Raw genomic sequence first — 22,065 nt, forward strand, 5'->3', positions numbered from 1 at the left:
CATAAAATTCTTGTTTTGATTAGTATTTTAGGAAATTGAGTGAGGTTAATGTTTCTGCATATTTTCATTGTCATTTTATATTTCTTCAAATTGCTTGTATATATGTCACTACTTAAAAAATTTTGAAGGAAAAAAAAAAGAAAAAAATTGAATTGGTCTGTTAATCTTTGTCCTGTATTGTGAGAATATTGTTTACATTGAGAATGTTGATCCTTATATGTATAGTGGATTTTTTTTCGATAAAATCCATTTGTCTTGACATTAATGGCATATTTTGTCATAGGGAAATTTTAAACTTTTTTTATGGCACAATTTTATCAGTACTCCTGAATGTTGATTTTCTTTTATAGTGTGGATGTGATTATTTTCCTGAATGTGTCAGGAAAATTTAGAGTAGCAAACTATTTTTAAAGCATCTCTGGGCAATGCCAAATATCAGAATTATAAATTCTGCTTAACAAACAGGATTGCCTTGTACTCTTGTTATCTTTATTAAGAGTCTTTGGCTTTATATACTTTTGTTTTAAAGTATGTCATAATCTTGTAATGGAGTTTAGTGGAAAGAATACTGTGCTAGAAATGGAGAGGCTTGCAATAATTGCTTTATGTGTGTCATTAAGTTGTGTGCTCTTAGATAAATCCCTCAGACTCTTTAGGTCTGTTTTCTCTGTGTCAGAAACGAGAGGGTTATAACAAGTATCTCACTTGTCTCTCCAGCTTAAAATTGTAAGAATTTGCTAGTTTTGTTGATTAAGAATCAGAACATTTGCATACATTGCATTACCATTTGTTTCCCAAATAAATTCTATTTCGTAGTATTTTGACACAGTATTCCTTTTGTTTCTGATTTTGGTTGCTTGATTGATCAGTTTTTAAATACATCCTCTTAGCTTTTTGCTGTGAAATCTAAGCCTCTTATGTTTATATCCAAATTATGCCCTCTCAATCTTTACCTGATTTTGTGCTGAAAATACTTGTGATAACCATTAAAGCAAAAAAAAAAAAAAATAAGGCATAAAGACAGAGAATGATGATAAAGTAGGATTTGGAGTTTATAGGAAGAAAACCTAAACTTAGCTCTGGTGTCAGATTAAATCTGTGTTCCAGTTCTTCCTCTGTCATAATGTAGACTGTGAGCAAGTTAATTATCCCCAATCCTCAATTTCTTTATCTTTGTAATGCAAACAATAATTATTTCACAGGATTATTATTATGCTTAAACCCTGCTATTTAGTAGACACTCAGTAACTCATTCCCCCTTTAGATATAACAATTAGTGATAGAGCCAAAAGGACTTGTGTATTTTTTTGTATACTTGAAGCTATTAAATTTGATCGTTTAGCCTCAAAATCTTGGAGTATATCTAAGTGCATTTCTCTGTGAATTTGAATATTTGAATCCTTTTTCTCTTCAGAAATATGTGCATTTGAGTCATTTGCTTTTATAAAGAGATCCCCCACTCTAATGGCACCGTGCTTTGCTTATAATTACATTCTTACTACAGTCTCTTTCTAATGGCATGCCAGATGTACAGAGAAATGAAATCCATGAACTTAAAGTAGTGCGAGCCCAGTTAGGATTGTGCTTCTGTGGTAACTCACTAGTCCTCATGTGCAAGACATGCATCATACATATTATATATAGAAAGAGAAGTCCGAGTTACCTGTTGAAATTTAAATCTTTATATCTATTAAATGACATAATCTGAAGAGCAAGACTTGTGTTTTTGTTTATTAGAAGCATAATGCCACACAGTTTCTTTTTTTTCCCCCCCAGTTTCTGAATAAATAAAATAGGTGGCTAAGGTTGGTTTATATTTTTCATGGTGAAATGGTATTTTTCATCCAGCATATAATCTATTTTAGATTATTTTAAGTTATTTGTATTTAGAATATTTGCTTTTAATTGTATTTAGATTATTTTTCTTTCTCTACTAGTTTTGATTGCGATTTTAAATTATTCAAGAAGTAAAATTCTGTTATTTTAAAGATAACATTTGAAAGAATGAAGAAGTCTTTAATATAAAAGGGATAGATAGATGCTAGTGAAATGTGTTGTCTTACAGCCAAATTTATATCCTACCGTGGGGCTCCAAACACCAGGAGAAGTTGTTGATGCCAATTTTGGGCAGCATCCTTTTGTGTTTGATATAGAAGACTACATGCGAGAGTGGAGAACCAAAATACAGGCACAGATAGACCGGTTTCCTATTGGAGATCGGGAAGGCGAATGGCAGACCATGATACAAAAGTAAGTGAAGAAATGTGAATGGACATTATTATTCAAAATATATTTTTTTTATCAAATATTCTTTTAGCATAAAAATACTTATTGAAGCATTTTAATCTAACTTATATCCTAATAATCTTAGTGTATCATTGATTATATTTAAATCTATAAAATAATTTACTCTTAATTAAAAATGATTTTTACATATTCTAATAATTTTAATGTGTTGATTATATTTTAATCTCTATAAAAGATAATTCACTCTACTTAAAAATAATTTTTTTATTTGGTGGCACACATACAAAAATGTATTTTAGTCTGATGTAATTAATTTGGTGGAGGAAATAAAGTGATTCAAGATTGCTTAGTTAATTCATTTGCTATCCTTAGTAATAGGATTTAATGCTTTACATAGGTTACTTGATTCTTTTATTTTTAGTGTTAATGCAAAGATAAATTCAGGAAGATATTTTAGATTGTGTAACTCGGGAACTGTGGGTTTCGGACATGAACTTGGCTGTGTTCAGCAGTAGTTCAAATATATATAGGGGAAAAGAAATATTAGTAGGAATAAGCATCAAAATAATGGTATAGTTATTGTACTGGAATACAGACTTGTATGTATATTTTGTATTTCAAGATTTGACTCAAGTTTTCCAGTGAATTGGGTCACTCTAAGAATAATTTCAGCTACTATTATTATTAGGATCCCTTTTTTGTGAAATCTATTTATTTTTCATGTAGATTCCAGAAGATTATAGTTGTCTTCATTCTATATAGGGAAATCTGACCACAAGCCTCCAGTTGAAGGGGTTTTTAAATCTTACTAATTATTTTTATATATTATTATTAGACATTTAAGAGACAGCAAAAGGAGTGAAGACCAAATAGTTATGAACATGGAGTGAGGATTCCTAAAAGCAGGATAAATACTTAGGATTTCATGATAACGATGGTACAGAATGGGTAGGTGATAGCAGAGCAAACAGTGGGTATCAATAAAAGTATATTGTAAAATGAACAACCTTTATTTCAACTCGTTCTTTATGGAAAAGTAGAATTTCATTGGGATGGAAGTCAGCAGGAAAACGTAAGTCCTATGATAGTCAACTCTTTAGATTGTACCTTTGCTAAAAGGCTGGAGATGACGCCTGGGTGTCAGTAGTACTCAGTGGTAGCTCTTAAAGCTTGAAATAGTGCAGACCTAAAAATCAAATAAGTACAAGTAAATTTAAATAGTCATTTTCCCTGCTGTCATCTCATCAAAGAAAATAGCAGAGACTTTCAGATACCATGAATCTGACAATTTGTCCTAAATGTCTGTGTAATTGCTTTGAACAGTTGTACATTTAAAGATATAATAAATCTTTGTGTGTGTTTTTTGGAGGAGATAATGATTGGAAGACATGATGGTGATTCTGAAAACATGCTTCTTCCCTGGAGCTATTATCATCTGGTATCACAGAGCCTCTGCACTGGTACTTTTTGCCGGCACAGCTGACAGAACAGCAAAGCCTGGCTGAAAACCTCATAGTTCCATGAGTTAGAGTGACGATAAGTTGCTCTCCTGGGGTCACCTCCCTTTCGCGCTTTAAAAATGGTTGCCACTGAGGATCATAGCAGGATCGTAGTAGAGGAAACGTCATTTATCTTAATTCTGTAAACAGAGTCCAGTGAGGGCCACCACCCCATTCTTTCTAAAACTGATACTCACCGTGACCTCCTAGGAAGTCCATTTTAAAAAGTTCTTCCCTACTTTTGTAAATCATTTTGACCAATTAGATGAAATAAAATGCAAAATCTGTTTCTTGGAGATTTTCCCTGCTGCCCCCTCCATCCCTCTTCACTGCTTCCTACCATTTTCTGATAGGGTGTTAGTAGTGCCAGATGGCGGCAGGTTTAGGAGTTGAATATTTGGATATATTGGATATTTGGGTTAATATTGTTGAGTCAATAGTTTTCTTTAACCTTTTTTTTTTTAAGTTTTCTTTAACCTTTTGCAGTTAGATGTAAATGTGTTTTGACCACTTGATGACTTTGAAAAACAACAAACTTGTTCTTTGAAAGCATGGCACTTCCATGTAAATCACTTTTGAGTAACTAATCTTTCATGTACAGTAATACTGATTTGGATCAGAAGGGCTGTTTTTCGTGAATTAGTATTATCACCCTCATAGACTTTGTTCTGAAAAAGCCTCTCTCCCGTTCACCTGTGTTCACCTCTTGGAGATCCTATCCCATGCAACTGATAAGGAAAGAAAGGAGTTGAACTCCATAACACAAAGAGTTATTAATCTGTTATTTAAAAAGTGTTGTGTTTTAGAAAATGCCAGCATTTCACTAGGATAAGTTGTATAATTAAAGGTGAAACAGAAATTATGGTTAGGAGGATTGAATATTGAATATAAGGATGGGAAGTGACAGGAAAGGACCCTGGGGATAATGGGGAACCAAGAATCAAGTCTGTCAGGGATTCTTCTCTTGTGACAGTTACTCTTAGGGAGAGTACTCTTAACATGGCATTTGCAGTTCTCTTTTTGGAAATACATGACTAGAACAAAATGATTCTTTTTTTAACTGATTTTAAAATTGAGGTCCTTAAAGCCTTATTTTAAGGGAATAGGTTGGTTTTGTAACAACAGAGTAGATCTTGTTTTATGTAAGTTGTAGTATGAAGCCTGTATTCTCTTGACTAAAAGATGTGTGTTTCTTCTTTTTATTTTAAGAATGGTTTCATCTTATTTAGTCCACCATGGGTACTGTGCCACAGCAGAGGCCTTTGCCAGATCTACAGACCAGACCGTTCTAGAAGAATTAGCTTCCATTAAGAATAGACAAAGTAAGGACCCTGTGGTGCATGGATAACACTTGTTTTCAGATTATAGGTTTGATTTTGTTGATTTTTGGAAATTATATTTTTTAATTTAAAAAAATTTCAAATATATTAACTTAAAATTGATGCCTCTGAAATTAATCTTCATTGACATTTTTGAAGACCAATTTAAAAAACACTCACATTCAGACTGTGTTAGCATTCTGGATATAGAAAGATATTTTGGGGATAGTTTTATAAGAAATGTTTACCTTTTTTTTCCCCCCCTTAAATGTTTGCTTTAGATTTTGGGAAGTAAACATTTAACAAAAAAATTTTTAGTAGATAATGTGGTCCCATGATTAGATACTGGTGAAGATAATATGTAAAAGAAATATAAATCTTTGCATTTGAATTGCTATCTAAACTTAAGATAGTATTGATCTTAAATTTTAATTCTTGGGTCCCAGTACTGTGGCCAGAGCTGTCGGGCCTGTTCTACCAAGGGCAAGTCAGCATGTCACTCCTCCACAGTTAGCCTTCCTAAATGCGGTGCAGTTAGTCCATTAGGGAGGGGATGACTTGGTGAGAGGATAGGCATCAAAATACAGGTGATGGGTGAAATCATGATGCTTGGAAACAATTTTTTTTATAGGTCAAATTTGCTATAATAACACTAATTACATTGTGTTGTTAACTAATCATAGGCTTGTCTGTCTTTCTCACTATGCTCTGAGCTCTGGCAAACAGGAGACAATCACTTACTCTGTGCATCCTCGTCATCTAATTTAACAAATATCCAACACACAGGGAACACTCAGTCTATATCTGGGGAATTCAGGTCTTACTCAAAAGCCAATGTTCTCTTAGTACTGAGAGCTAAAGGTTATTGTATTTGATAAGACATTCTGAATATTATCTCTAATGTTTGCTATGATCTTTAAAAAATACACTTTATTGAAGTATAATTGACATATTAATAGCTGTACCTGTTTAGTGTGTGTGACTTGATGAGATTGGGAAAAGTATTCTGTGAACCCAGCACCACATTCTAGGCATTTATATAAACACATCTATCTTTTTAATCTTAGAGGTTAATACTTCAGTATTGCTTAACAGGTGTTTTTCCTGTATTACCTGTATATTAGTTTGTGATTTTTAAAAATAGTTCTGTGAAGTACTTATTTTTCTAATTTTTAGTATGTATGAAATTTCTTCTTGATTGCCTAATAGGAACTAGATTTTAGAAAAATGGAAGTTAATTGCAATAATTTAAAGTTTTTTTTTTTTACTGACTTTTTTTTTTGAGGGCCCACTATTTTGTTTCTACTCAAAAAAATCAATCTCTTGCTTTCTTTTTCTAAATAGGAATTCAGAAATTGGTGTTAGCAGGGAGAATGGGAGAAGCCATTGAAACAACACAACAGTTATACCCAAGTTTACTTGAAAGAAATCCTAATCTCCTTTTCACATTAAAGTGAGTTTAATAAAATGTTACTGTATTATGTGTGTGTTACGTATAATCAGAATTATTGTCATGCTTTAATAGTTTTAATTTTTGTTTCACCTTTTTTCAGATATTTACATACAATTTTGTAATATAGCACATTCAAGTAACAGATTATATATATATATAAAAAAAACACTTGTGTTGATTATAAGCAGATGGGATCTTTTCCTGTGTGTTTGCTCTTCTATTATGCTAGCTGTTATGTTCAGAAATGTTAAAATCTTAATTATGAGATGGACATCCATTTTTCTTCCTGGAAAGTACCTTATTGTAAGTCTGTGTGATTTTGAAAATTGGTAAAATGTACATAACATAAAATTTGTCATTTTTACATACACAGTTCTATGGTATTAAGTATAGTCACACTGTTCTGCATTTGTCACCAACCAGCCATCTCCAGAACTTTTTTTCGTTATCCCCAGAGAAACGAACTCCCCATTTCTCCTTATACCCAGCTCCTAGCAACCACCATTTTACTTTTCTGTCTCTGTGAAATTGAATTTGACTACCCTGGGTACCTCATCTAAGTGGAGTCATAACATATTTGTTCTTTGTTACTGGCTTATTCCTAATAGCAACATGTCCTCAGAATTCATTCATGTTACAGCATATGTCAGAATTTCTTTCATTTCAAAGGCTGAATAACTGATAGACATTTGGGTTGCTTCCACTTTGGTTATTGTGAATAATGCTGCCATGAACAGGAGTGTACAAATATCCACTGGAGTCCCTGTTTCCAGGTCTTTAGGGTATATACCCAGAAATAGAATTGTTGGGTGTATATATATATTTCATATATATATATATATATATATATATATATATATATACACACACATATATATATACACACCTACACACACACAATATATATATATATATACACACACACACACACTGTGTATATACTTACATATACCTTGTGTGTGTGTGTGTATATATATATATAATCTGTTTAATCTTTTGACAAATTTGATCCTCAGAATGCTATAGCCCTGTGCCATTTTAATCTCACCATGTACAAGGATTCTCGTTTTTCCACATCCTTGCCAATACTTTTCTACATCTTTTTTTTTTAAGTCTACATCTTTTTTTTAATAATAGCCATCATAATTTGACTTTTTTTTATTGGCCTTCTGAATCTTTGTTATTTTAAAATTCATGTGTTATTAAGCTTAATATTTCACCTCTTTTAAGTACCAGAAACCCTTTGTAAGCCAAATGTCAAAATTGTCTATTTGTCTATTTGAGATTATCTCAGTAAATTTTGTCTTTTCTTTTTTTTTAGAGTGCGTCAGTTTATAGAAATGGTGAATGGTACAGATAGTGAAGTACGATGTCTGGGAGGCCGAAGTCCTAAATCTCAAGACAGTTACCCAGTTAGTCCTCGACCTTTCAGTAGTCCGAGTATGAGCCCCAGCCACGGAATGAACATCCACAATTTAGCATCAGGCAAAGGAAGTACTGCACATTTTTCTGGTGAGGCTCAGTTTTATGACAGTACTTTTAAGTTTTTACCCTTGTTTATACTTTTGAACCCCCCCAAAAAATAGTTTAAAAAATCTGGACATTTCCACGTAGCTGTTTCACACATGTGCATACTTGGTCTCAGGATGTTCTGGAAGAAAAATTGTAAAGTGGGTCAGATTCGTGTGTTGTTACTACCAAGAGGGTAACTTGGATGAGAGCTGTTTCTGAGAATACGTTATAAGCAGATCTTCATAAACAAAGGTCAATATTCGGGTTGTCTCTGGAAATTGTAGACATTTGGTAAAGATAAAAGGTAGCTCTGTCGGAATGAAGCATCGGTGAACAGTGGCGCCATGGCCGTGGCGGCTTTAGTCCACCGGTCAGCAGGCCTCGCTGGGCTGCCAGCTTTCCTCCCCTCCCAGCTCACCTCCTGCCAGCATCTGCTCTGCCCGGCCCTGTTCCTCCTCGCCCTTCCTAACTACAGTTCTCTCCTTTCTTGGCTTTTATGGCATCACTTCTGTAGATTTAGTTTCTCCCAGCCTTTCTTTGCTTGTCTCGTTCCATTCTTCCCAAGGCATTCTGTGGCCTCCTTACGTTCAGCTTTCGAAACAAGTCAGACGCTGTTTCCTTTCATAGACCAACACCTTTGCTTTTGCTCAGTTGGCATATACCTTTCTACATTCCTGCCTCTTGTTTTACTTACATCACCATCCTGTACATGCACACGATTCTCTGGTTTGTGTCCTTCTCCCCTTCCCGTCTAGAATATCATACATTCACTCACGCACGCCCAGCTTCTTGGCTTTGGTGGGTTTATACGTGAGATGAGAGTGATGAGAGCACTATTCCCCTGAGGGGGTCGTGGGGAATAAATAAGATCCATAATTAAGCCTCAGTAACTGTTAGAGGAGATGCTAATTATTAGCCTACAATGAACATCCTTATATCCTTTCAAAGAAGTTATCTGTTTACTATCTAAGTCATGCATTGACTTCCCTACATTAGAAGAATTTTAAATGCAGGATCAGAATCCGGGTACGTTATTTGCAATGTAATAATAAGTTGGTGTGTGTTTCTCTGTTCATACATCTTTTTCTTTTTGTTTTTTTTCCCCTAGGTTTTGAAAGTTGTAGTAATGGTGTCATATCAAATAAAGCACATCAATCATATTGCCATAGTAAACACCAGTCATCCAGTTTGAACGTACCAGAACTAAACAGTATAAACATGTCACGATCACAGCAAGTTAATAACTTCACCAGGTATGTGACCTCCCGAGCTTATGCAGTACTATAAACCACCTAAGGATAAGTGTCTTCGTTTTTAACAGTTTAGAAAAATTGCATTACATGGTCCATCAGGGGGGTCTGAGACTTCCTAAGCCCCAGAGGATAAAAGGGCATGGAGTAAGTTCCCAGAGTTTTTCAGTCTCCCCGTGTGCACGCAGCATCTTTCCTTTGTTCCTTTCTCTGAATCTGCAGCCCTCTGCCCTCTGCGGGGGTCTAAGAATCCTTTCTGGGCTCTGCCTTCTTCTGGTTTTCCTGCTGGCACAGGCCTGTACAGATGGTCACATAGATGCTGTTCTTATACTTCCAAGTTAAGTCACAGCAGTATATTTACTCTCTAGAAGCAACATATGATACAGTTACAACTTTTTTTTTTCTCTGTGGGGTTTTTTTGGTGTAAATGTGGAGAGTGTTTGCTGAATTCCAAATAACTAACTTTACAAAGAATCTTTTTTGAAATCCTACTTTAGGGAGCTTGCTTATAGCAGCAGATGGACCCCTAAGTCATTTAGTAATAACCATATAGCATGAGCAGAGTATTGAGGACCTGCTGGGTGTCAGACATCCTGCTAGGCATGGTTTCTTACTTCAAGAAGCTTTGAGAGAAGGAATGTCTACACGCCTGTACTAAAATCCTTCATACACTGGAGTTGAAGATTCATGAACCTAAAGGTTTGTGGAATGTAATCAGTCATTTGACTACTAGTGTATGAGAGCAAGTTCTTAAGAAGTCAGCCTGCTCAAATCATCCAGCATCTGAATTCATGCTAGCAGAACGATAAAAAATAATACAAATAAAAAATAATGTGTAGATTTTATCAATTTGATGATAGATTGGTCTTCTCATATAAATTGATTGGTCACACTGCATTTGGGGGAAATGTTCTTCCGTGTAAAACTTTATTGTCAAGGGGAAAGAACCTAGCTTTTAACGTGGCATCTTAATGGAAATACGATTCTGGAGAAAGGCACATGTGTAAAAACCTGTATTTGCAAATTGGTAGCGTAATCAGAATATCCAGGTTACCTATCCCGGGTGACAGCTTCCTGAGTAATGGTGTGTGTGGCACAGGCTGTAATGGAAGTCCGCAAGAAGTGGTATGAGGAGAACAGGAGGAAAAAATGGCTGTCTTTTAAAGCAGAGGAGATTAGGGTAGTCTTTCACAGTAGAAGTGACATGCTAGAAAACAGAAGATTAGAAGACTGTGTGGTAAAAAAATAATGTGTGGAGACATTTAAAAAGTTAACCCTTTATTGTACTTTATAGCACTTTAGTACTTTATTGTTGGTAGAAGCTTCTGCCGTTGTCTGGGGTCAGGGCTGTAGGCAATTCGTGGGTTTTTCTCTTAAATACTCTTTATGGCAGGAAGTTGCTAAAGAGACCTATTACTACCTGAGTTCAGGGAAGTAAGCTCACCGGAAGGGTTTGGTGACACAGCATCCTGAGTGCAGTGTAGAAGGAGAAGAAGTAAGCTTTTAAACTGCCTTAAACTGTTAAGCAGCATCAGTTACTTTATAGTTAGAGAAGGCTGTCCTTGCAGTCGTATTGTGAAGTAGGCAAAGATGGTATTAACTATTAAAACCATTTTACAGATGTAGAGCTGAATACCAGAAAAGGAAATGGTTTTTTGGGGGGTGTTAAGGTCAATAATTTGTAGCTAGTAAGTTGCAGACTTGTGACTATGTCCCAGGATTTCTAACTTCCAGAGGTGTGCTTTTTGCAATATACTGCATCCCGCCCTCCCTGCCCATCTAAATTGCTACTCCCTACCCTCCCTTGACTCCTAACTTTCATTCAAGTAGGCTGTAACACTCAGTTCTGTTGTTACTCTTCCAAGATGAATATCCTTGATTACATCCCCACCGAATGTTGTGTCACTCTGTGTAATTAACTCTCATCATAGTGCTGATGGATCCTCTGTTTGCCCTTGGAGGACAGAGGCTGTGTCATTGTATCCTTAGCACCTAACACAGAACATGGCTCAAAAGCTCTTAAATGTGTGTTGAATGAAAGAATTCCTCCCAAATACTATATTGTATTGTCAAAAAAAGAAAAAAGTTTAGTATACTTACATCATTTAAAGTTTGGTTTCTCTTATCAATTCTCAAAGTTCGTCAAGATATAGTAAAACTAGGGGTACCTGGATGGCTCAGTTATTTGAGCATCCGACTCTTGATCTCAGCTCAGGTCCTGATCTGAGGGTGGTGGGTTCCAGTCCAGTGTTAGGCTCCTTGCTGGGTGGGGAGCCTACTTAAAAAAAAAAAAAATCTAGTAAACAAGCTTTTCTGACTGATGGAGGAGTACTGGGACGATTACCTCTTTCTTCCTAGATTTGTGCCGTTTTGCCTTACACGTTTTACTGATAGAAGCGGTGCCCCCACGCATATACACTTATACTCGCACACTTACCCCGAGGTGCTGCTAGTGGTTATGTCTCTTGGCATCATGCACAGAACACTTTATGCTGATCTGCATTCAGTGTTGTTTTTTTCTTTTCTTTTTTTTTCAGTGTTGTTTTTTTCTACAAATGAATATATATTGCTTTTTAAATGAGAAAAGTACATTTTAATTTAAGTATTTCCTATATTTTCATGAAATATGTCCTTCTGGAGTGTATAATCCTTACATAGATCTTCACTGGAGAAGTCTTCAAGAGTAGGTGTTTATAGTTCTTTGAGTGTGGAGGAGATGGGGGAACGTGTGGTGACAGTTTCAGTGTGTCCAGATATGGTGACTGGCACAGGGCTGTTCTTCAGTAAATGTGATATGAGCGAAAGTTAGGAGCATCCTGATTATCTAAAATGGTATTTTTAAAATGAAGATTTGGCAGTGCTTTAGATTCTTTAGCCAATAAGAAAGCCCGTTGGAGAAAACTAGTGTGGGATGCCAGCAAGGTGCAAGAAGACCAGCCAGAGTGGTTGTCCAGGTCATCATATACCTTTGTGGGAGGCTATGTCTCCAAGGATTGAGGACAAAAGCCAGAATGTCAAGAGACAAAGAAAAAAATCATCTTAGGAGAGATGAATAGGGCAGGAAAGAGGGGAAGTGAGATCCAGGAATGGTTTGAGAGTGAATCATTCCCCCCATCTTCCTTGAATGCTGGAAATGCATGCCGGGTCCCCGGGCAAAGGCTGATTAACAAAAAACAGAGTACAGATCTGAGTTGGAAAAAAGTGGGAAGAATGTAAGAAAGAATTTGTCCATATTGATACGAAGTCAGAAAACCACTACAGTTTAGGACATAGACTTTTCTTTCTCCCTGATCCAGGAGTATAAATTTGTTAAGAGCAAGCTACAGACTGGCTTTGAAGACTTTCAGGATTGAACTAAACACCTTTTTTTGCAGATTGCTATTGCCTTACGAAGTCAGTTTATAAGTAGGCTGTGTAGTTGAGTAGTAATTTATTTTAAACTAAGCTGCAAGTATGCGATTTCTAAAATTAGGTTTGTTTTTTTCATTTCCAGTAATGATGTAGACATGGAAACAGAGCACTACTCCAATGGGGTTGGAGAGACTTCATCCAATGGTTTCCTAAATGGTAGCTCTAAACATGACCACGAAATGGAAGATTGTGACACCGAAATGGGTCTGCAGTGATATTTCTTACATTTTTAATAAAAAATGATGACTACAAGGTTATGTTTTTACTTGTATTGATTCACAGCTGATGAGCATAAATCAGATTTAAAGATGTATGTGCCATTGGATTTGACAATAGTACATGTTACTTAAACTGTCTTGTGAGAGCGGGTTGCTAGAGAGCAGAGGTACTTCTCAGTGCCTTCTGAAGTTAAGCGCCGGCCGGCTTTCTGTGCAGAATTGCTTGGGCTTGACTTCAGTGCTGTCATTAATGCAGCCGTACTCTTAGTGTTAAATGTTCTTTAGGATGTTTGGGGTTGGAGATGTGAAAAGTTTTTATACTTAGTATAACCAGTAAAGGCCAGACAGATAGAGATCTTCTGTTGTTACTCTTCCAAGAGTAACTTTATAAATTCTAATAGGACAGTTTCCTATGTTGATTTAATGTGAATATATGTGACTATGTGTAGCCCAGTGCCTGGCACATGGTAGGTGCTTAAGTGTGACCCACCCTTCTCCCCCGCACCCCCTAAGTTATGTGGCTGAAAGGTACAATAGCACGTATAACTTTGGTTGTTAACTTGTGTAGTAGATTGTACCATAAAGTTAAAACTATCAGCAAACTTTCCCATCAATTGGAGAATGAAAATTTATTAGAGCTTAAAAATTTGTCTGAATTCCGTGGCAACTTTAGATTTCTGTTTTGAGGTTTAAAAAGTCTTTATTGAGGATTGTTGGGGATTATGTGTTCAGTGTAGATTCACCTTTTCAGGCAGGGGGTTTCATTTAAAAGGTAGCCTAATTATACTCTCAGATATCTGCAGCCTCAACATTCAGAGAGTAATTTAAGCATGGTGATTAAGAGCATGAGTTCTAGAGTCAAATTACCAGCATTCAAATTCTGCATCTGCCACTTACTAGCTGTGTAACATTGGACAAGTTACTTGAAGAGCTCAGTGCCTCAGTTTCTTCATCTGTAAAATGGGTACAGAAATAATAACAGCCACTTCATAGGTCCTTGTAAAGATTAAATGAGCCAATCTTTGAAAAACTAATAAGCACAAAGTAAGTGCTCAGTAAATGTTGATTATTATCATCATTAGTAATTTGTGTCATTAGTGATCCATACAGTTACATTATTGATCAGTGATTGTCGTCTGCCAAGATATATACCATACAGTTATTTTGTATACGTGTGTTTAACTCTTTCGATAACATGGTATTTTCTGTGTTTTTATTGGAGTCATTTAGCTTTGAGCTGAAACGTGTCCTTTTATTCCATCTCTGTTTGGTGTCAGAGTAGCCCAAGAGGCAGTTACTGGCTTTGTTCTCTTCTTGATGCTGCTTACTGTGGTTTTAGAGATTTATGTGTAACTGCTTATAAACCTTTCCCTGCTATCCCAGGTCCATCCTAATCTGGAAAGTTGTCACCTGACTTTGAACTGCATGCTGGAGATCAGAGCCTAGATTCTTGAGACGTAGAGAAAGGATACCTTATAGCAGCAAAGTTCCTGAATTAAACTTAAAGCAAAGACCCTGAATTAAAAATAAATCTACATATTTAGATGAATTATTAGGTAGTGGTGACTAAATGAAACCTACAAGATGTTATAAGCAATTTATGTTGATTTCTCCATTGTATTCCATTCAATAAGGTAGTAAAATACTCGTTTGTTTTGCTTACAGAAGTTGATTCGAGTCAGTTAAGACGCCAGTTGTGTGGAGGAAGTCAAGCCGCCATAGAAAGAATGATTCACTTTGGAAGAGAGCTACAAGCCATGAGTGAACAGCTGAGGAGAGAATGTGGCAAGAACACAGCAAATAAAAAAATGTTGAAGGTAGATTTGTCTTTTCTTGAAAAATTAGAAATTTGTCGAAGGAATGAAATTGTAATTTTGTGAAACATTGAGTAGGGTGAGGAATTCTTGTTGGACTTCCAGTAAAAAATAGGGATTAAATCCCGGTCCTGCCACCTGTCCCCACTATATACCCTTGGTCAACTTAGGTTTTTAGCTTTATTTTCTCGGCTATAAAATGGGCAGAGTTATTAGAGGTATCAGCTTGCTGATGAAACTATAAATTTGAGATAGTTTTATTTCAGTAGACATTGTTCGAGGCTGCAGCAAGTTGAATGTATACTACATGGTTTGCATTTTGATGGTGGTTGCTGAAGCATTAGGTCATCTTTCAAAACCAGGATAGTTAAAATACATTTTCAGATCTCTTCTGGATCGATGTTTATGATAGATGGTGGGATAGATAAAATTTCAACAGTGTAGTGTGTTAGCCATAGCTTTATATATCAGTTGCAGATGGAGGAGTTCCCCCTGCCTTAAGTCAGCATCGCAATTCGTTGTAGAGATGTTAAGATTCTTTAGAAATCTTTTTTTTTTTTCTTTTTTGGTCCTAGTAGTCCTATAAGTGTGTGAGATGTTAACCTAGCCATTGCATTTTTTTTAATTTTTCTGTAATCCTGTGTTAGGTTGGGCTCAAAGGTGATTCGTTATAAATATATTTTCTTCTGAACGTTTTGGAAGACGTCCAGACAACAAAGGGGAGATGTGTGTGGTGGCCCTGAGCCCAGTGTCTGGGTGTGGTGGGAAAGAGCATGGCCTCAGCCGCCCCTTCCTGACCCAAACTGAGACTTAGTGCCCCAGCCAGCGCCACCTATTGCCCCATACAGGGCACGAAAGCAGCAAACATGAAATAGCCTCCCGTAGTGTAGCCTCAGCGGGGCACTGGTGTAGACAGAACATAGCGGCTCAGCCTCCTCAGATGGGTTTAGGAGCCACTTGCCTACATCTCCAGTTAAAGGCATGTGCGGTCTTGTAGTTTCAGTACCTGGGGTAGGAGGAGAGGTGTGTTTGTTGTATTTATAGTGCTTCATCTACAGGACAGCACAGTTGCTGTTTCTAATGGTGACCCTCAACTCTCAAAAAAAGGTCGAACAATTTTTATGCTAAATAAAATCGGTGGAATATGTAATTTAAACAATTTTTCATTTAAAATGTCAGATCATTTGGTGGGACTGCAAACTGAGGCAGTTACTGTGGAAAACAGTTTGGAGAGATCCCAAAAAATTAAAAATAGACCCACCATATGATTCAGTAATTCCACTACTGGGTATTTACCCAAAGAGGATGAAAACAGTAATTCAAAAAGATATATGCACCCTTGTGTTTATTGGAGCATTATGTACAATAGTCAAATTATGGGAGCAGCCCAAGTGTCCCTCAGTAGACGATTGGATAAAGATTTATTTATTTATACACACAAACACACTGGAACGTTACGCAACCATAAAAAAGAATGAAATCTTGCGATCTGTGACAACCTGAATGGACTTAAAGGGTATTATGCTAAATGAAATAAATCAGAGAAAGACAAATACCACACAATTTCACTCATATGTGGAATTTAAGAAACAAAGGAACAGAGAAAAGACAGAAAAGCAGGCTGTTAACTACAGAGAGCCGAGGAGAGGTGGTAGGTGAAACAAGTGACTGGGTGAAGAGCACGTTTATCATGATGCACACGTAGAATTGTTGAATCACTATATTATACAACGGAAATGAATGTAACTGTGTGTAATTATACTGGAATTTTTTTAAAAAGGAAAATAAAAATCAGACATTTGTGTATTAGGAAAAGCGCTGTGCACATTTGCCCCATAAGGTGAGGAAGTCCTTGAGATCAGACTGGGTCTTAACTCCTCCCGCTATAATAATATCTAATACACATAGCATCCAGCTATTTAATGAATGTTTATTAAGAGGTTTGTTCATATGAGTTATATTTATCATACTAGAAACTGTAATCAGTTTATTTACAAATAATCATAAATCCATTGACTGTTTTTATGAAAAATAACTAAAAGATTAGAAAAATGGCATTGCTTTACACTTTTGTAATTCTCTCTAAATGCTGGGTTTAATAAGCTGCATTCTCCTACCTCTTGGTGCATTCGGTCTGTTGTGTCGTCCCACACCCTGTAGCCTCCGGAGGGCCCCGCTATGTGGTTGTGAGAGCATGGGAGTGAGACCGGAGAGGAAGTAGTAGCTTAGTTTCATTACAAAAACAGTTTGGAGCTCCTCCTGAAGGGGTTTTTTGTTGGACTCAGGTGTCTCTAGACTGTACTTGGAAAACTGCTCTGTTTTAGGGAATATTTGGGGACGCAAAACATTTTAAAGATTGTAGGGGTGCCTGGGTGACTCAGTAGTTGAGCATCTGCCCTCAGCTCAGGTCGTGATCCTGGGGTCCTGGGATCAAGTCCCACATCGGGCTCCCCCCAGGGAGGCTGCTTCTCCCTCTGCCTGTGTCTCTGCCTCACTCTCTCTGTTTCTCTCATGAATGAATAAATCTTAAAAAAAAAAAAAAAGCATTTTTAAGATTTCACACTTTTTTACACTAGGTCATCTGTTTTCTTAAAACTTTATGCCGATGGCACGTGATGAAGGAATGTGACGTGTGTAGTGTCTTTGAAAATGTTAAGATTTCACTTAATCAGCTCACTGGCTTAGATTCTAATGTGCATGAAACTCCAAAAATGGGATTATGTGGCCTCTTCTCAAAGGGAGTCCTTGATGATACACTCGATTATGCAAAGATGTAATTCATCTTCTTTATCTGAAGCACGTGGATGGCTCTGATTTTGCACTTCTGACTTCTAAGCAAATGCCAACTGCTTTAAGAGACTTTCTTAATATCCTGAACTCTTTCCTTCCTTTTCTCCGCAACAACCTTCCAAGCACATAGGGATAAGCTCAAACAGCTGGAAGGTTCCGGGACAACAGGTGTTTTTTGCGATAGTTGAGAAGGTTTAAGAAAATGCTCCTTTTCCTTTTATTTTTCACTTCAGGGCATGTGTGATTGCAGTGGGTATTTTTTGTCTTTAATTTTGTGCGGATCTGCATAAATATCTGAATCACACATGCATATATAGAGAGATTTGTTTAAATGCAAAGGGAAGTGTTCCCTAAAGGCATTACTGTGAGGCACCATGCATTCCACCTGCCCTGAGGCCTGGAGGAACAAGGGGGGCTCTGCGGGGGCCCCCAGTCCTCGTCCTTGGCTCCCCTCTCTCTGCTCTGTTTCCTACCGGCCTGTGCTGGCCAGTGGCTCAGGAGGGCCACCTGAATTTGTCCCTCGCCTTTCGCCCTTCGCGGACCTGTGGAGGTTCAGGTAGGCACAGGCGGCCCCAGCTGGCAGTCGAAGCCCATCCTGAAGCCCATCCTGGTCGAGAACTGTGACAGGTTTTAAGCCAACTGAGCACAGTGGGGGACCCTACCTAAGCGACGTCATGTTTGCCTCAGAAACGATTCCTACTGAGACCTTTTTTTCTGAAGCAAAAAGGAACCCATAATCCCGTGCTAGTTCACAGACATGTTCAGTTTTGTGCCTTACATCCCATGTGTGTATATCTTACCTAGTAATTAGATTATTTTGTATTGTTTTTGTTTATTGTCAGAAAAACTTCTTCCCAGTTTCTGTGCATTTAGTTGTTTTTAGATGGCAACATGATACTCTCTTGTGCCCCTGGGTCAGTTCATCTAAGCATTGCTCTGTGAGGTTTTTTGCTTTTATTGAAATGCTTTAGTGAACGCCTTTATACATGAATCTCTGTTTCTTCCTTAGAATTACAACACTGGGGGCAGCCCGGGTGGCTCAGCGGTTTTAGCGCCGCCTTCAGCCCAGGGCGTGGTCCTGGAGACCTGGGGTGGAGTCCCACGTCGGGCTCCCCACGTGGAGCCTGCTTCTTCCTCTGCCTGTGTCTCTGCGCCTCTGTCTCTGTGTCTCTCATGAGTAAATAAAATCTTTAAAAAAAAAAATCACAGCATTAGGAGAGAGTCCTAGAAAGAGAATGATCGAGTCAAAGGATAGGATTATTGTGGCTTTTGCTGTATACTGCTGCACTGCTTTCCAGAAACTCTAGCAGCTCACCAGCAGTAGAAAAGGAAAGTGCCAGAGGCTGTACTGCATTGATGTACTAGTGGCTTCCACATCAGACCTTAAAATTGCTTGTTCGCATTTCTTTGGTCACCACCTCAGTTAAGTTTTACTGCGGGATTTAAAGCATTAATGTCGCTGCCTCGATTTCATTCCCTTTGTGAAGAACCTGGAGGTATAAACCTTTTTTTTTTTTTAAAGATTTTCTCTGTGAGAGAGCGCGAGCACAAGCAGGGGGAGGGACAGAGCCCGATGCAGGACTCGATCCCAGGACCCTGGGATCAGGACCTGAGCTGAAGGCAGCCGCTTAACCAACTGAGCCCCCCAGGCGCCCCCTCTTTTCTCCTTTTAAGGTGGTGGTGGTGTTCTTGTGGTCAGCCTCACCTGACGCGGGCGTGGTTCCGCGGCGCTGCCACCGTCCTCCTGAAGTCCGGTTTTATCCACATCGGTCCTCGATTTAAAGCTCCACTGCCACGTCGGAAAACAAGTCCAAGCTGTTTAGTGTGATTTAGGGGCCCGTTAGGACGCCCCCCCCTTAGCTCTGCCTCCATCCATGCCTTCCCTTCCCGGCCTTGCCGCCCCGGGTCTTGCTCTGCGGTGTCAGGTGGCCCCACTCGCCCGCCGTGACCGCCTGGACTCTCCGGAGGCCCAGTGTGCTCCTTGAGAGCACCTGGGTCCTGGGGACTGCGGCTGCGTGCAACGAACACTCGATTGTATTGAAATATGAGAACAAATGACTAGTGTCACCGGTATCCGTGCGGGTAAATGACTACCTTCGTCGCTTTTTTCCATGAGCTTTTCTTTAAAATACTAGAAGGTGTAAACAGAAGAATGGTCTGGATTTGAGGTTTGGGACTGCAGCATTTCTCCGTTTGGTAGCGTGCCTGCATCTATAGACCCAAGGGGATAGTTTTGTGCTTAAAGGTTTTTATGTGCCGGTCGTTCCTTGGGCAGTCCTTTCGGATGCCTGAGAACTAGATCTGTTCTGTGGGAGTGATCCCCGGGCGGGGCTGTGGGTGTTAAGTCTTGAGCAGAGATCAGTCCCTCAGAAAGCATGCCACTGATGGAGTCGGCTTCCGGGCCGGCCGTAGGACATGAATATTCCCTCCATCAGTAAATTTGGGGGTGGGGGCACCCGGAAACAGAAACAGACCGAGTCGCTCTGCAGGGTGCCTGTAAGAAGCAGATCTTGTGACGAGCAGGTGTGCGAAGCTTCTTCCCTGTTCCCGGCACGTACAAGTAAGCTGCAGGGCACTCAAAATAGGGCAGTAAATTTTTCTCTTCGGAGAACTTTCATTCTCAAAACGGGGCCAAGCTGTCTGACATGGAGGAGACCTTCAACGCGGGGAAACTGCCTGTGTGTGTGTGCGCGCGCGTGTGTAGGGGACGTGTATTCCCTTCTGGTGGCCTCACACTGCACAGCTGGCGCCTTAGGGGCCTCTAACCCCCAGCTCCATCTCCGCGACACAGAGGCTGGTTGGGTGAGAAGGGCCAGAGTCCCCTGGGCCTGGAAACCTTACCCCCACCTCTGCTTTCACACGGTAGGAAGTAGGTTAGAGGAATGTCCACGCAGCTGCACCTGGGAATACTTTCCTCTAGGAATTTCAGCCTTTCATGGGTCCCTAATCAGCATTTTGAAAGTGTTACTGACCTCACCGACCTACAGCTGCCTCAGCACTTTTCCACGTGTGCCTTTGGAATTGGGAAGGCCTCTGTGATTTGCCTCTCTGGGTCTAGACTGCTGCTCCAGGTTAGGGCTCTGACTTTTGGCAAAATAAGAACACACCTGGGGGGAGGGGGGTGCGCCTTGGTGGCTCAGTGGGTGAAGCATCTGCCTTCGGCTCAGGTCCTTGATCCCAGGATACTGGGATCGGGCCCCATCTTGGGCACCCTGCTCAGCGGGGAGCCTCCTCCTCCCTCTCCCTCTGACCCTCCCCGTGCCCTTTCTCTTTTTCTGTAATAAAATCTTTAAAAAAAAAAAAAAAAAGACATGTTGAAAGATTAGAGTGAACTGACGTTGCTAACTTCATTGAGCTGTTCGTCCTTATGACGTTCTCAAGTAGCCTTTTCCGTAGACATGTGAGGAAACGGACACTTAGGCCATTGCTCACAGAGGCCACACCGCAGCTGACAGTGCAGCTTCAACTGGAAACCAGCGTCTGAAACTGTAACAGGCACCTCAGTGGAAAGACGACAGAGTCCTTGATTGGAAAGATCAGGGACACCTGGGTGGCTCAGCGGTTGAGCATCTGCCTTTGGCCCAGAGCGGGATCCCCACATCCTGGGATCGAGTCCCACATGGGGCTCCCTGCATGGAGCCTGCTTTTCCCTCTGCCTGTGTCTCTGCCTCTCTCTGTGTGTCTCTCATGAATAAATAAATCTTTAAAAAAAAAAAAAGGAGAGATCATCTGTCACTTTAGGAAGGGTGGCTTGAGGATGGTGGGGACTACTGCATGTTTGTGAAGGGGATCAGTTGAGATTTTTTGATTCCTGAGTGAAAAAAGGACGTCCAGTGAGATGTATCGAGTTCCCACATCTGTTTTTTAAAAAATCTACAGGGAGGCCCTATCCTTTTAGTGTTAAATTTGGATCAGTGGTAATAAATTAGCATCTGGATCTTTCTGTCTTCCTCTTTAGCCCATTCCAGAATTCCTTTTCATTCTGCTGATGTATATGTGTTGTAGGGGTGGGAGACGATTAATGAGAATGGCTGTTTACAGTAAAGACAAATGAAAGCAGCATCGGCCTTATTGCATCATCTAATTGGTAAAGAATATGTAGCCTCAGAGTCCTAGGGGGTAAGTGGGTTTAAATGTTACAGCAGCCTCACGCCTCCAAGCTGTGTATTTTGCTTGTCTCTCAACTTGGTAACCGCGGGGCACCACAGTAGTTTAAATGTTAGAATTAAAAACCAAACTATGTTTTCAACAGGATGCATTCAGTTTACTCGCTTATTCGGATCCTTGGAACAGCCCAGTTGGAAATCAGCTTGACCCAATTCAGAGAGAACCTGTGTGCTCAGCTCTTAACAGTGCAATATTAGGTGAGTAAAGCACAGCTTCAGCTAGATTCTCTGAATACTTGAGATGGTATTTGCGCTGGGAGCTGTATTTTGGTAAAATCTTAAGGGGTAATGCTTTCAGCATTTTAAAAGTTAAAATTATTTTGAAATATAGAAACCTTCCCCTCCATGATCTCAGTTCCAGATGAAATGGATTCACATGGAATAAA

General features: G+C 39.0%; 1 protein-coding gene across 1 annotated transcript in view; it reads left to right on the plus strand.

Annotated features, from left to right (window-relative positions):
* Window positions 1–22,065, plus strand: part of RANBP9 (RAN binding protein 9) — a 93,858-nt gene that overhangs the window by 67,216 nt on the left and 4,577 nt on the right. The window contains exons 6-13 of the mRNA XM_072729104.1: window positions 2,066–2,250; window positions 4,956–5,068; window positions 6,410–6,518; window positions 7,840–8,030; window positions 9,139–9,283; window positions 12,774–12,895; window positions 14,575–14,726; window positions 21,766–21,877. Of these exons, the coding sequence (XP_072585205.1) occupies window positions 2,066–2,250; window positions 4,956–5,068; window positions 6,410–6,518; window positions 7,840–8,030; window positions 9,139–9,283; window positions 12,774–12,895; window positions 14,575–14,726; window positions 21,766–21,877 (1,129 nt within the window). The remainder of the gene's footprint in view (window positions 1–2,065; window positions 2,251–4,955; window positions 5,069–6,409; window positions 6,519–7,839; window positions 8,031–9,138; window positions 9,284–12,773; window positions 12,896–14,574; window positions 14,727–21,765; window positions 21,878–22,065) is intronic.

Source organism: Vulpes vulpes, chromosome 12, assembly GCF_048418805.1.
Source record: "Vulpes vulpes isolate BD-2025 chromosome 12, VulVul3, whole genome shotgun sequence".
In the NCBI taxonomy this organism is placed as follows: Eukaryota; Metazoa; Chordata; class Mammalia; order Carnivora; family Canidae; genus Vulpes; species Vulpes vulpes.